The sequence below is a fragment of the Cucurbita pepo genome, chromosome LG10 (assembly GCF_002806865.2).
Source record: "Cucurbita pepo subsp. pepo cultivar mu-cu-16 chromosome LG10, ASM280686v2, whole genome shotgun sequence".
Taxonomy (NCBI): Eukaryota; Viridiplantae; Streptophyta; class Magnoliopsida; order Cucurbitales; family Cucurbitaceae; genus Cucurbita; species Cucurbita pepo.
This window is the reverse complement of record NC_036647.1, coordinates 7751915-7767730: the sequence shown is the minus strand read 5'-3', so window position 1 is coordinate 7767730 and position 15816 is coordinate 7751915. Positions and strand designations below refer to the sequence as shown.

The 15816-nt window shown below is 36.0% G+C and overlaps 2 protein-coding genes and 1 long non-coding RNA gene across 12 annotated transcripts in view; all 3 read right to left on the bottom strand.

The window, feature by feature from the left end:
• Positions 1-360: 360 nt before the first annotated feature.
• Positions 361-1616, bottom strand: LOC111803414 (uncharacterized protein At3g28850-like). Its single transcript, XM_023687797.1, has one exon. It carries the CDS (start codon positions 1564-1566, stop codon positions 439-441), a length of 1128 nt encoding a protein of 375 aa, XP_023543565.1. The 5' UTR covers positions 1567-1616; the 3' UTR covers positions 361-438.
• Positions 1617-8073: 6457 nt separating this feature from the next.
• Positions 8074-9906, bottom strand: LOC111803445. The gene is made up of 2 exons (XR_002816377.1): positions 8351-9906; positions 8074-8268 (listed from the first exon to the last, which is right to left on the bottom strand). It is a non-coding gene; the product is annotated as an uncharacterized LOC111803445 (long non-coding RNA).
• A 1066-nt stretch (positions 9907-10972) lies between these two features.
• The window catches only part of LOC111803420, a 12553-nt gene continuing 7709 nt past the window's right edge, over positions 10973-15816 (bottom strand). For 5 of the 10 annotated variants that reach the window (XM_023687807.1, XM_023687805.1, XM_023687806.1 and 2 more), the window contains 5 exons: positions 14394-14576; positions 12819-13283; positions 12548-12634; positions 12397-12461; positions 10973-11358 (listed from right to left, as the gene is read on the bottom strand). In XM_023687807.1, the coding sequence (XP_023543575.1) occupies positions 12400-12461; positions 12548-12634; positions 12819-13283; positions 14394-14576 (797 nt within the window). In that variant the 3' untranslated portion in view covers positions 10973-11358; positions 12397-12399. Of the gene's footprint in view, positions 11359-12136; positions 12285-12396; positions 12462-12547; positions 12635-12818; positions 13284-14393; positions 14577-15816 lie in introns of those variants that run through there. The other 5 variants (XM_023687808.1, XM_023687811.1, XM_023687812.1 and 2 more) reach the window with 5 other exon arrangements.

Genomic DNA, 15816 nt, shown 5'->3' with positions numbered 1-15816 from the left:
ATTACTAAAATATCCCTATAAGAATTTTGAGATGTTTCAAATGTTATGAAAATTGATGAGACGGGAGACCCATTTGTGATCTTAAGGTAACTATGTGAGATCTCACAGGAGATCAGAACATGTTTAGGGTATGAACCATGAGGAAAATGGTTAATTGTAAATGGTGCTGATTTAGGGTCGTTAGTGACTTTAGGTTGGTTGTAAACAAGCAGTATATTATGATAATGGTAATGACTGTAAATAGAAATCTAGGGTCGTTACATGACTTCTATGTCCATATAGCTCCGGGGCACTCCTCACAAAACGATGCTGATCAAGTTTAATTGTAAACGGAAAATGGGTTTCGGGTACAAATTCAAATAAATGAAAAAAAAACTCAAAATAGCTTAGAAGGACCAACGTTCCATTCCATTAGAACACCTTTCTTCAAATCAAAGCTCATAAACATGTACAACAAGAAGGGCACCTAATCAATCCATTTTCATTGCACTTAGGGCACCTCCTCAACCCTCCATCTTCCTCAAACAACTTCCTACTTCCATAACAATTCAGGCAAGGCACAAACCTAACATCCCCACACCTTCCACACACCGACCTCTCCTCCGCCGCCGGGAACCCCTCCAGCATTCTCCCCAGCTCCCCGCTCTCGTTCATTTCTCGAATCTCCTCCGCCCCACCGACATGCTTCCCGCCGATGAAAACCTGTGGTAGTCTCGCCGGTGCCCTCCCTCCGAGCTTCGCTTGCAGCTCTTTTCTGAAGAACGAATCCATTGAAATGTCCCTCTCGTCTACCAAAACTCTGTATCCCCTGAAGATTGTGCGAACCAACCGGCAATCTTCATAGGTTTTTCGGATTCCTCGAAGGCTTGTGAAGTAGATTACTATTCCTCTGTTTTGGGTGTTTGAGAAATTGGGTGGCCAGTGAGTTGAAAATGATGAACTCCGGCAGGTGTTGGGCTGATCGGAGTTGTGCCGTCGTGAAGAGAGGGCTCTGGTGTATGTTGAAGCTACGTTTGGGTCCAATTTTGCCAGGAGGGATTCCTCTGAAATGTGCTTCCAGAGTGGTTTCTTCGGCAACCACCGCGGAACTGAGCTGATTTCTTCCTCCATTGCAGAATTGAACCCCTTTTTCGACGTGGGTTTTGCCGGAATAGAATTGGGTTTGGCCGGAATCGAACTGGAACTGATCGGATTGTGGCTGAAATCGACGTCGTCATCATCAAGGCCGTCCATGAGTTCCCAGGTGTTAATTACAGAGTCAGGGGAGAGAGAAATCTGGTCGGAGAATTGGACGGGCTTTAAAGCCTTAGCCGGTGGTCGGCTGGGGTTGGTCGGACGGTCGGAGCCATAGGTGGTGGAAGTGAGGAAAACAAGATGGTGGGTGTCGCCCTCCTTCACCGGCGGGTGGTGGACTAGCGGCGTCGGCAGCGAGAAAGCTCCCCCGACCACCGGAGAAGAGCTGGCAGACTGCAATGGAGAAGGAGAGTAGAAAGGTTCAGAATTCCGGGCGGAACGGGCGGCGGTGGCGGCGGTGGCGGCGGCAGGCTTTGAAGCAGAGCAACCCATGAAAAAAACAGAGATTTCACTCTAGAAAGGTTTCTAGAGAGAGAAAGGAAACAGAGGTTTTGAGTTTCTGTATAACGAAGGAAACAGAGGTAGAAAAAGGAGAATTATTTATTATTATTATTATAATTATTATTATTTAATTTTGAGGATGTTTTATTTTTGTTTTATTGCATTTAATGTTTTATCCTTTTCTAAGGAAATGTCCTATTCATGTTTTTTTTAATGCATTTTATTAAAGGGTTCTCTAAAAAAAGGTTTTACAGTGTCTTTCATTTATTTTTATAATTTATTTGATTATAAATAGAGAACTTTCACGACCATTTAAATAGGTAGATTAAGCAACCATGCTCAGAATGACTAAGAAAAGTTCAAAAGAATAGAAGGGTGAATACGTATTATCAACAATGTGCACCTTCTTTTCAATGACTTAATCACAAGATCTTCATAGTTAAACGTGGAGTGGACAAAACCTGTTGAAAAAGTCTGTGTTGGTTCATGTCGCACAGAAATGTCCGAGTGATCCAAAATAAATATAGATAAATAAAAACAGAAAAATATTAGTATTATGAATTCATAATTTTTTTTTTTTTTTTTTAAAAAAGGCAAAAATAGTTTAATAAATGGTAATTCAGTCTGCCAAATAAAAGAGCTGCGGAGTTAATAAGAAAAAACAAAAACAAAAAGGAAGAAATGATTACATAATATAAAAACGAGGCACAAATTCAAAAATTTGAAATTCTGAAATAAATTAATGTCATTTGGCTTCAACCAATTTAAATTTTTTTTTTTTTTTAAAAAAAAGTATTTTAAAAGAAAAAAAAGTTTTTTTTTTTCGTTTAAAAAATGGAAGATTGAGATAGATTTTAATTTTATTTAAAATAAATAAAATAAAAAGTTAAATAAACTTATATAGAATAAATATGAAAAAAAAAAAAATTAGAAAAAAAAGAAAGTTGGTCCGAGATCTATTATGTTAAGAAAGTAAAGAGTTGGACAGTAATATGAAAAGAGATTTCTGAATTTACTAAGTCACAACAATTCTGTCCTCTCATTAACATATACATTTTAAAGTCGTGAGGTTGAAACGATACTAGTGAACCAAAATGATATTGTTTTATTTAGTTTCCATCTCCCAAGTAAATAATATTTTCTATTTCATAAATGAAAATTTATAATATTATTTATAATATGAATAAACTAATAAATTTTATCTTAATTTTAAGAATTTGATTTTAGATAGGTTTAACACGATGACTATACAGATATTTGAGTCATTTAAACTAATTAATTTTATTGTTTTTCAATGTTAGGATTATCGTTATATTTTACTTATTTTTAAAGGAACAAATGTTTTATAAAGTGCTAATATTTATTTGTCTTTACTTCTACATTAATGTTGAACTATGTTAAAATGTTGTTACGTTCCTCTTTTGTTGGAACTATATTATTAAAAAATTTATTTATTTGAATAACACTAATTATTTAATTAGTATTTATATGTAAACTTTTAATATATTTTATCTAAGATTATATTGAATAATTATGTACGGCCGATAAATAAAAATAGAAGATTGGGCTGGGTTGAGTTATGAAACAATTTTGAATTGAATCAACTTACCCGAACTTTTGGGTCGGTCCAAAAAATTTCCTTACCCCAATCCAACCTGACCCATATACCTACTATCTCATAGCCTTCACTATAAGTACCATCACCACCAAGAACACCATTACCTTAATATGAAGAATAAAAATTTTAAATTTTTTTGAGTATTTAAAAATTCTTAGAGAGTAATTTCACGAAATTGCAACCATATGCAAATATACCTACGAGTATCATGACTGACCTACAATTGATCGGTCTTGAGCTCTACTTCTTTTCGAAGTAAATAATGAAAATAGTGGTTTAGTAGTGATTAGAAGAAACGTCTAAAAAATGAAAAAACAAAAAGAATAAATATTCGAAAAGAAAAAAAAAACTATATTATTATTTTAGTTAAATAATACGAAGGCTAGTACCCTTCGGGAAGTGATTGGTTTGCCATATGCTATAAACGGGATTAAACTCAATTTCTNAAAAAAAAAAAAAAAAAAAAAAAAAAAAAAAAAAAAAAAAAAAAAAAAAAAAAAAAAAAAAAAAAAAAAAAAAAAAAAAAAAAAAAAAAAAAAAAAATATATATATATATATATATAAAATTAAAAATTCAAAAAATATTTTTTAAAAATTTAAGAGTGTATTTTTTATTATAATTTAAAAGGTTTAAAAATGAATAAAATAATATAAAAATGACAAGTGATGATTATGAATGGGTGGCATGGAAATTGGTGCACTGAATCAGCGCAGATGCAAGCTGACCTCTGAGTAGTATGATTGTTCTTTTGACTTATTTATATCTTACAAAACAACAAACGTGCTCTACGATTCACATTCTTATAAGAAATCTTTTGTTTTCTTTTAAAATTGACGTTGGATCTCATATTAATCCAGTTCATCGTCTACCCAACAAATCATGATTTCAAAAGCTCCATGGGCTTAAGACTCTACACACACGAGCATACATGTATTCTGTTGAGTTGAATTAGAAAAATCTTTTGGACCAACCTAAAATTTCGGTTGATTGAGTTGGTGATCTGATTTGAGCAACTTTGCTCGAGTTTTTGGGTTTTTTTTTTTTTGTTATTTAAAAAATCATATTTATCCAAAATACATTTTAGGTTAATAACTAAAATCTCATAAACTTTAACATCAAACATTCCGCTGTCATTAACATCGGTTATAAACATTAAATATTCTTAATTTTTATAATAATTTGAAAAAGTAGGGTACGGTTGAGTTGCGTTGTAACCAGATTTTTGAGTTGGTCAAGATGACCCGATAAAAAAAACATGTCAACTCGCAAACAAACCCAAATTTTTCAGTTTTTCGAAAATTTAACCAACTAAAATTTTATGGTTTGGATTAAGTAGTCCAGATTTATCGTACCACTGTGTCGTATGAACACCCTTATCTACTTAGTAACTTTCAATTATTTTAAATCTTTCTCCTACTTCTTTCCCTCTTAAGGACCTTCACTCCTGCCCCTCTCCAACTCGGTCTCACAGCAGAAGCTGATAAGGTAAAGCAGAAGCTGATAAGGGAAGGCGATAGTTTCCCTTCTTAGAAAGTGGTGGGTAAGAAGGGAAAGAGGTCCTTATACGGAGTCGCACACTGACGCCTCCCCATCCTCGATGCGTTGTCTGAACGAGCGCTTCTTTTCCCAATCAAAAGTCTGGCAATTCCATTCTTTTTGGCCAAGAAGCTTTTCGGGAGAAAGAAACTCCGATTTCTGGTAGCGCACCCCACACACAAGTACCACCCGACGAAGGCTTCGCTTCGCTCCTGAACTTGTCCCTTCTTTCACTCGGTCTGCTTTCCGGGAGAGTGACATACTCCTATTAAAACAACTTCTTCCCTTTTCGAGTTCAAGAAGTAGGATCAGGAGGAGAAGGATAATAGGTTACGGAGCTCAGCCGCTCGACCAATAGTTGTAGAGGTTCCTTCCTTCCTTCTTTCTTATTCATTTACTCTTTCAAATACTCTAATCATTCAAAAGACTTTATTTGATTGTTGAGCAGCCTCACTTCATTCATGCATGGGGAGGAAAAGAGTGAAATCAGGTTATGGCAATGGAATTGAAGCCGAATATGGTCTCAGTTCATTCATGTACCTCTCATTTACTCGAGTATCACACAACATTACCCTCCAAATCAGACACGAGCTCTTAAAGATTGATCAAAACATTAACATGATCGGTTGAGTTATGCTCATGTTAACAAATATCTCGTTAATATTAATTTTAATATTCATATACCAAATGATCGGTTAAAACATTAACTTCCAGTAACAATATTTAAATTTTATAATGTGAGAGTAGTTAATGTATATAAAAAAAATAAGGATGATAAATTTTTTTGCGTTAAAAAAACGATTTATAAATCCAAAATAAACTTTATGAGTTTAAATACATTGGGCCAATAACAAAAACAACTTAAAACAATAAAATCAGTCGAAAATACGGTGTAGCTCTATGTGCCACTTACTCCGGATCCATTTCCATCCTCAATCAGCTCCTTCTTGTCACTGAAAATATATTGCACTCATGGACTCAATAAGTAGTCTACTTTTAGGCTCCTACTCGTGTCTAAGTTGGATGCTAGGATACCACACTCATTTCGTGACATGTTTTTGTTCTTGTTCTTGTTTTGAGAACTTAGGTTCTTAGGTTCTATTCTTGAGTTATGAGTTTTTATCATGGTTTTGACCGAAGGACCTTGATCTTGCATTCTAAGTTCTTATCTATGGTTCTGATCTAAGAATCTTGGTTCTGAAGTTCTGGGTTCTTAGTTTTAATATTTGGATCTTGATTCTTGTTAGGGTTTCTTGCCTTTGGTTTTTGGTTGGATCGTGGGAGGCCAAGTGTAAGACCACAATTAAGGTTGAGATACTTGTTGTAAGTTTAAGGTGCCCAAAAAAGGATTAAGAAACACAAAGATGGTTCAAGGGGCCAAAGAAAAATATTTTCAATGTCTTAACAAGGTTTCGTAAGAAATTCAAAGGTTCGGGAAAAAAATAATAAGTATCATGATTAGGGTGGCCAATGGACTTAGAATGGATCATGACTTGTACTCACTTTAGGACCTTGAACGTTATCAAGTATCATGTAGGGTGTGCTATAAGCTTTATATTACACTTAGGGTTAGCCCTTGATTTTAAAGTAATCTGGAAACTACTCCGAGTCAATAAGCTCTACGGTAACTCTTCATTTTCAAGTAATCGGAAGCTACCCTAAATAAAGATGCCCTCAAGGTTAGCTCTTGATTTTCAAGTAATCAAAATACTACGTCCAAATAAGTTGTAGGATGGCCCTTGATTTTCAAGTTATGAGGAGGTTACCCTAAATTGAGTTGAGCTCAAGGTTAGTTCTTGATTTTCGAGTAATCATGATGCTACTTCAAGATAAGCCTTAGATAGCCTTTATTTTTCAAGTAATCAATACGCTATCCCACGATTTAAGTAAATAAGTTTTAGGTAGCCTTTGAAATTAAAGTAATAATATGCTACCTTAAGGCCATGAATCAAGTCAAGTAAGTGTACCACACATCCATACCCTTAAGTAGAACTATGTAAGCTCCAAGTTCATTAAGACAGGAAGACGGTTAGGTATCACTCAAGAAATAAGAACCAAGAATAAGAACTAAGAACAATGACAAGAATTAAGAATCAAGACTAAGAACAAAAGATATGAACTAGAACAAGGATCACGACCCAAGTTTCCAGACTAAAAACCTAGAACCTTAAAACCAAAGTTCTTAAATTAGAACCTTGTTTAAGAACTTGGAACCCAGGTCCTCAGGTTAAAGAAAAGATAAGAATTGAGAACTCAAGAACATAACTTAAGGACCTAAGTTCTCGGGATAAAAGCATGAACACGACAAGAAAGAGTGTGATACCCTAGCATCCACTAAAGACATAATTAGAGCCTACAAGTAGGCTACTTACTGAGTCTTTGTACTCCTTCATGTTTTCTCATATTTTTTAAATGACATGAAGGAAATGGTCGAGGATGGAAGCGGTCTGGAGTCGGTGCCACATAGAGCCACGCCGTGTTTTAACCTTTTAATGTTTGAAGTTGTTTTTTTTACCACCTGATGTGTTTAAACTCTATTTTAGAGTTTTAAATAAAGTATATTTATATTTTGCCTTAAATGCAAATTTTTTTACTGTCGTTTTACCATTTATCTTTTAAGTTTTCAAGCTTTTACCTAAGTGACCCTTGGATCATGACATCAACGGTCGCTTAGGACATGGTTAGAGTATTACCTTGCAATTTTAGAGGTCATGGTAACTTTAGGGCATGGGATGTGTAATGCATATTTGTACCACGCCCTAACTTCATGACATGCTTAGAATTCATTGCCCTAAAGTAAACATAAATATTTTATTCACGTCGACATATCGTTCTCACGAGCATAATATCATACATGTCATAACATATCTCTTGGGGTTCATGAATTCTTTTAAGGAGGTCATTAGGGTATTTTCATTTCTTCCCACTGAGTCTTGGTTCATAGCCCAAACATGTTATAATCCTTTTAATATCATGGACGAGTTACTTGTAGCATTTTATGTCGTCATATTCTTAGGTTCTGGTGGGCTTAATAAGTTATTGGGTTCTAGCTCAAAGGTTATTTTAAGTCTTATCATGAGTTCTTGAGCCATAATCCAGGGTCATAAGCAATGAACATGTGAGCTTGTCAAAATAACTTGAGTACGTCCTTATAGAGTTCATAACATATTCTTTGAGGTTCTTAGGCAAATTATGAATCCTTATTAAGGACGTTTAGGGGTAGTTTAGTCATTTTCTTTAAGTAGTTATTTGGAGGTTGTTTGGACGATGAAATATCTTGAGAAAATTCTAGGAGCATTTTTGTCGTTTTACCTTTAATTCTTGGGTTAGTCCCTTAATGTAATCCAATGGCTATCTTCTATAGAATACACTACTTAATAAATATTCTAACTCGATTCCCAGATAAACCGAACTTAAATGCATGGAATGAACTGGATTGCTCTCAAATACAAAAGTTGACTAGTGCTCTAAAACGACCCCCTGTGTGACTGCACAACCCTCGAATGCTTCTCCACCTCGACTGGTAATCTGCGAACACCTACAAAAGAAGGAAAAATGGTGATTATAAAAATACTCAGTAAGCAATCTACTTTATCCTAGTAGGTATTCATGGGCTTTACTTTGGACTCTAGGAAGTTCGGGCCTAGTTCCTACTACCATCTGAGCATCTAGGGAGCCTCGAGCTTCCAAGTGGTACTTTACCTCCTCATAGATCCACTCTGGGTTCGGAGGAGGTGGTTCACCCTTTTCTGATGTCACGGGTCGGCCGAGCGATAAGTCCCATCTCTATGGCAAATTGCTCTTCTGTTATTTGACTTAGGTAGCTTTCTTTGTCTAGCCAGTGTATAACCAACGTTTGGGGTTGAGGCACTACCTCGTAGAACTCTCTATCTGGTGGGGACAATATTGTGTGTGTTAGTATACTCGTCATCCCTGGAAAGTTAGCTAATGAACTCATCCACAACATATAGTCATCCAAAGTCAGGGGAGTGACTCCCTGTGCGTGCCAGCTCCAACAACTACCGGTGTGATCCATGTCTCACCATAAGATGGATCTACATTATTCATGTGATCCACGTCCCACCATTGGATGGATCTGCATTAGAAGAGTGATCCATGTCCCACCATTGGATGAATTTTCACTATAGGGTAATCCAACTGAACTATTAGGTCACACAATCATAACTGGTTTCATGCCTGGCTCAACGATACAGGTACGGAAGTGGAACTTCATGATACGATTATCAAATGTTAAACTGATGATACTACATATGCCCTAGCGGCTTGAAGAGCTATCTTTGTTATTCTTGAATGCCATGGAGGTTTACTAGGTTATTTAGGCGTTTAGGTAGTTTAAATCTAATCCATCACTTTTAGGATGTTCGAGGTTAGCTTCTCGAGGCTGATCAAATCTCGGGGTGCACACAGGTCTAAACCTTTTATCGCTCTCGATCCTGGGGTTCAAGGTCTTCTGGAAACATACCGACGCAAATTAATATGTAATCTACTCTACCTATACACCCTAATCTTAGCTTGACTCACTTGTGCATGCTTTGCTAGAGAAATTACCTTATCAATCACCCAGAGCATTGTTTATATAATCTAGATATTCGTACAAGATGATTAAGGAAATATCCTATCGATCACCTAAAACTCTGAAAAACATTAACTAAAATATTCATGCAAACAAACAAGCTCAATGGGGATTTAACATCCACCTCGCCCGAAGCACAAAGGACAATAGCCCATCCTCCTTTCTAATACAGTGAAAAACATATAAAACAATATTCATCACAAATTTTATCATAAGAGCATTTTGGTAATTTCTTACATATTACATAACTTACTCGTCCATATTTCCTAGCTCGTATTCTTGTCATGCATCTTCTCTCTCTAGCGTTACATAAAATATAAAACATGTTTCTTAGAAATCTCAACCTAAATTTTTTTCATAAAATATATATGGTACATACTCATCCAAAAACGCGCTTCCAAAGTTTTTAACACGTGATTTCGATCCATTTAAGGAAAGAAATGCTCACATGCTAGGATGTCCAAGTGATCCCTATAGGTATTACTTGCCTAGAGTCCATGTAGTTGCTTACTTGGATGACACATGCCTTCTTGAGCTAACTTTTAGGTATTTTAAAAGGCTCCAAAATTTCTAAAAATTCTCTGGGAGGTCCTAATTCAAGTACAATTAGTGTTAGTACCAAAGTCGAGACAAAAAACTGATAAACNAAAAAAAAAAAAAAAAAAAAAAAAAAAAAAAAAAAAAAAGACTCACGCGCAACATACATGCTTTCATGCACCAAAAGAGCTCCCCACGAGCGAGTAGAAACACGCTGGGGTGAAGGATATGCACGCCCTTAGTGAGACACGTGGCAACTTTTGATTTGCGCATTCGACTCCCAAGTACTGCATTCGACCCTTTGCAGGTGTGAAATTTTACAAAATTTTCTCGTAATGACACTTGGCACTCCCAGGTAAGACATCGGGTCAAGAGAATGAATCGGGTCGTAGGCTCTAAACTGGGTCACGTGCGGGTCGAAGGGTTGGGCAAAGCAAGTTAGACTAAGACTTATAACAAAATTATGTAAGTTTGACCTTAAAAGGAAAAATCAGATATTTAACTTCTCGCAACTCGAGTGTTACATCAAAAGTATAAACAAAGAAAATAGAAGGCTAAATTGAAAATCATAAATGCAAAAGACGTAGAAGAATGGTACAACCTTTTAAGAAAAACAATTTTAGGGCAAAATCAAATATGCCATGGACAAAAATGACTAGAAAATCATGTGTAACTATGTTTTGTTTAAACACGATTTCATACTCATGTATAATTATTTTTATATTGGTCTCATTAAAGAAAATTATCCATGAAAAAACATGGGTAANAAAAAAAAAAAAAAAAAAAAAAAAAACATTGACATGATTGACCGAAGAGGAAAAAAAAAAAAAAAACCCAAATGTGTAAATGGAAGAGAGAAATTGTGATGTCTCAGGTTGATTGGGGAGGAGAACAAAACACCCTTTATAAGGGTGTGAAAACCTTCCCCTAGCAGACGAGTTTTAAAGCCTTGAGGGGAAGCCTGAGAGAGAAAGACCAAAGAAGAACAATATCCGAATAGTTAATTTAACTCTTACAATCTACGCTCATCATAACCATCCGATCATTGTATTCGATGCTTTAAGTTATTTTGTATACCGGGCCCAATGTATTTAAACTCATAAACTCAGAATTTGATGCTTACCAGGCATAAACTCACCTCAACTAGCTTCTTTAATCAAAGAAAATACAGTGAAGCCACCTTCGTTGGCAGTGAATCACAAAGGTCCACCTAACCAACATTCAGTATTTCACTCTTACAATCTACACTCATCATAAACATCATCACATCATTACAATCACTTCCAATACCGTAATCATCAAGCAAAACATCAAACATTAAAGATCAGTTTCAGAATTAAATCACTTGAAAGCTAAAATTGTTTTCAGAATCACTGTGATGCATTATCTTCATTCTACATGCTAACCTGCTAAGGTGATTTGGGGCCTGTGTTCTAAACGAAAATCCCGTATCCGGCGCCAATCTGAATGCCTCTCCAGTATGTACAATCATCTGATCTGCACAAGTATAGCAAAAAAAAATGATGATATTTGATGCATCAGTTATCAGGTTGCTAGCAAACCCATGTGGCTTGCTATCAGTTCTTTGCCTCTCATACCTCATCTGTGATCAAATTTAATATCCATCTCCATTGGTTGTGAAACTAATAGTTTATTTCAAATCAGGTAAATTACTATGCACTAAGTTTTTGCTCTCATATACAGCTATGCCATTCAATTATTATTTTTAAATTTTTAATGGTGTGTCTAATAAGTCCTTAACCTATCGACATTTTTAAAATTTATAGACCTTAAAAATTATAAAATTGAAAGATTCGGGTTCTATTAGACATAAAGTTTAATTCTATATATTTCTTGATTTAAAGTTTAGAAATCTATTTGTCAACTTCAGGTACCTATTAGATACAATTGAAAGTTAAAAAAACTATTACATATTTTATAGAGTTTTAGACACAAACTTGAGTTTAAAGACTAAACTGTAACAGTCCAAGCTCACCGCTAGCCAATATTGTCCTCTTTAGGCTTTCCATTCTGAGCTTTCTCTCAAGGTTTTAAAATGTGTTCACTAGGGAGAGATTTCCACTCTTGTAAGGAATGTTTTGTTCCCCTCTCCAATTGATGTGGGACCTCACAATCCACCCTCTTGGAGGCCTAGCGTCCTAGATGGCACACCGCCCGGTGTCTGGCTTTGATACCATTTGTAACAGTCCAAGCCCACCACTAGTCGATATTGTCCTCTTTGGACTTTACCTTTCGGACTTCTCCTCAAGGTTTTAAAACGCGTTCACGCTCTTATAAGAAATGTTTCGTTCTTCTCTCCAACCGATTCTTATAAAGAGGAATTGGAATCCAAACTGAAGTGCTTTCATAATTGCATCATATTGAAGAATCGATGGGCACCCCCCACAATTTCAGTGCACCAACTTGAAAGAAAAAGAATATGCCATGAGTGTATAGTTGGTCTTAATTCTTCTAGGAAGAACGATCAAAGAAAAGCATACATTTAAAATATTCGCTTAAGCACAGATAACTTACCAGCTAATTGTGTCTTGAATCTTCGAAGCTCAAGCTTTCTGATACATTGTCCAACCGTTTACTATCTTCAAACGCGAAGAAATTTTAAGTCAGTAAGCACCTGTCGAATATTACAACAAGCTAGGGTCAACAGATACAGAAAACTCATTACCAAGACGGTCTCCATTCTCATGAGTATCAATGATGTTAACAGCCTCTGTTGGTAAAAAGGGGCATCTGGCATAGCTCTCTAGTATATCTGGCAGTTCAAAGTCATGTTATTATAACTTAGAATACATCTTTTTGACATGAAAAGGGCGAAGCTTAACAAAAGGGAAAAAGTTTGATTTCTTTTCTTTAGGAATCTTCTTGATCTCTTAGAACTTAAAATTAAGAGACTATAATATATTCTAAGTTACATCACATAGGAGTGAAAAAGATACCTGAACCCTGAGAAAAGTCTGCTGTCAGATCTGAGAGACTAAAATTCCTAGTAATTTGATTAATGAACCCAAATGAAGAAGGATCCGTATCAAGAAGTGATTCATTGAAGGATGATGTGTTGGAATCAACACTAGCAAACGATGCAACCGACGCGTTCCCAATTGATTGGCGTGCATCAAGGACATTGTCCTCTGTTCCAAACATGTACGGAGGACTGTTTGAATATCCAGTTTCTACTTTGATAATTCCTCCATTCATTCCTTGAAACAAACCAACATTTGAACTCTGAGGTGCAGCATCATTCCTGGCATGAGAAGGCAAATCCACGGTGGTGTGGATAGTTGAGTGAACAGGTTGGGTACCATTAGTATAAACATTGCCTAAGCTGACACCAACAGGGTGGTCTGTGTCATCTTGTTTCAAAGCAGGTCCTGTATGCTCTAGTGCGTAGCAGCTCTGGTGTACTGTTCAAACAAAGTACTAAATCAATCAAGTAGTCAATGATTGATGTACATAAATACTGTAAAGTTAACTACCACATGCATTCAGTTGAAATGCCTTGTCTCAGGGTGTGTTGAATAAATGAAATGAGAACGTCTAAAAGCGTATGAATATGGATAGCAAGAATGAAGAGGAATGGAGGAGGTTATAAGATGTCAACAAGCATGGAGTTCTATTATAAATGGAGAAAGTGTCTTGAAATTGCCACAAACTCAAGCTTGAATCAGGGAACAATATAAAATTTTGGGAGGATTGCTGAGGTGGTGATCATAGCTAGCTATTTCTTTCTTATAAAAGGAGTCTGTTTTCAAGAAGGAAAAAGATTGTAACCGCCCAAACCTACCCCCACCGCTAGCAGATATTGTCCTCTTTGGACTTTCCCTCAAGGTTTTAAAACACGTCTGTTAGGGAGAGGTTTCCACACCCTTATAAGGAATGTTTTGTTCCCTTCTCCAACAAATGTGGGAACTCATAATCAACCCCTTTCGGGGCTCAGCGTCCTCGCTGGCACACCACCCAGTGCCTGGCTCTGATACCATTTGTAATAGCCCAAGCCCACTGCTAGCAGATAATCTCCTCTTTGGGCTTTCCCTGGGTTTCCCCTCAAGGTCTTAAAACACGTCTGTTAGGGAGAGGTTTCCACACCCTTATAAGGAATGCGTCATTTCCCTCTCCGACCGATGTGGGATCTCACAATAATGGTAAAAGCCGAAAAAAGCCAAAAGAGTTATGAACCCCTCCAATTTGGATAAACCTAGGATTAGACATAACAACAAGAACTCCAACAAGAGAGCCCTGACTAAGTTGAAACAAAAAGGCATTTATCCTAACCACACTACAATCCTTTTCCGACACTGAGAAAATCCTACTGTTTTTTTCATTCCAAATTTTTCAAAGATGACCAAACCTGCATCAGACAGAATCTGGCTTTACTGACAGCTCAGGTATTGGCAAAAACATACAGAATATAATTATCCTCAGTCAATAGAAAGTTATTTTAACATCCAATATGTAGCAACGCAACAAGTAACAAATGAAGATCAAGCTTCCAACTAGGAGAAAAGCGGCCTTACTAGGTTGGACGTGGGATCCATTAGAACTAGATAATGCAGTCACCGCACAAGGATGTATCTGGTGCATCATTCTTGCCTGCTGTTCAAGCAACCGGTTGAATTCAATAATCTGGCTTTTCATCATCAATCTCAGATAATATGCATTGAAGAATTCTTGATTCTCCTCTTCAAGCTTCTGCCACACTGGAAGCAAAAGGTTTAGACTACAATTGATAAAGTTAACATATAACAATAAAAAGAGGTAGTAAAAGTGTTTACAACCTGCAGTTTAATCTCAATGGTATAGATGTTATGACCTGGTACATAAGGCCTTACGTATAGTATATAGTATGTTATATCCACTAATTAACCATGGATCGGAGATCTATGATCTTTTTTTTTTTTTTTGCTTGTGTGTATCTGAAAAACCATCCTTTCATTGACTGTAGCATGTTGGTCCTTGAATCCGAATTACCGTTAATTATGTCTTTAGGGGATGAAGATATCCATCATTTGTTCTTCCATTATTCGTACAGAAAGAATTTTTTGGAAGCTTTGTATCAGAACTTCCCAAGTTCTTGCACTTGTGATTTCAGGGCTTAAAGCAATATCTTCAACCTACTTGGCCATGACTAGGAAGGCAAGAAACTTGTGGCTCCATATTGTTAAGTATGTGGTTTGGGGCATTTCATTTGAAAGAAATCAACAAATGTTTTTAAAAAAACAAAGTTCTGGTATGATAAATTTCCGTTGGCTCGTTTGGTTGGGTAGAATTTATCCATTTCAACACGTTGTAGATTCGAATCTCGAAATCAGTATGGGTTAAATGTGTGTTGTGGTGGTGGTGGTGATGTGTGTTTGATTTGATTTCAAAATAAAGTTCCATATGGCTTATTGGATTTTCCATGCCGTACGATTATTGCAATCACTCGTTTTATAAGAGCATTTTTTGTTGGGGGAGCTTTCTTGTAATCTTATTACATATTGGATTAAGTTTTGGGAGTTTTCTGCTTTGGGGGCTTTCCTAGATGTCCTCCTAAAAGGGAGTCTTAAGTTTGTAAATTTCAAATATCAATAAGAAGAGTTTGTGCATCTTTGTAAAAATAAATAAATAAATTATGCTGCAACAGTGAGCTACTTGTCTATCTCGATTTCCTAGTTATTAACCTTGTTCGTCCATGATCATTTATAATAGCCAACATAGATGACTGAATGAGAGCTCTATCATCAACTTCTAAATGCCCAATCACAATACTATCAAAACTCCTTATACGATCATTCATATGAAAAGAACACATGAACGTAGGGTTTTAATTTTTATACCGAGGGTTTCTTATTGCAGTCAGATTAACGTGTGAATTGGCAAACAAGAGTTTCGTGAGAGGATGGAAAAACAAATTAGCATAATATTTTACTAATTAAATAAAAAAAAATAAAAAAAAAA

Excerpts from the sequence above, each read along its gene's own strand:
- LOC111803414 (XM_023687797.1), bottom strand. The coding sequence starts at position 1,566 with ATGGGTTGCTCTGCTTCAAAGCCTGCCGCCGCCACCGCCGCCACCGCC.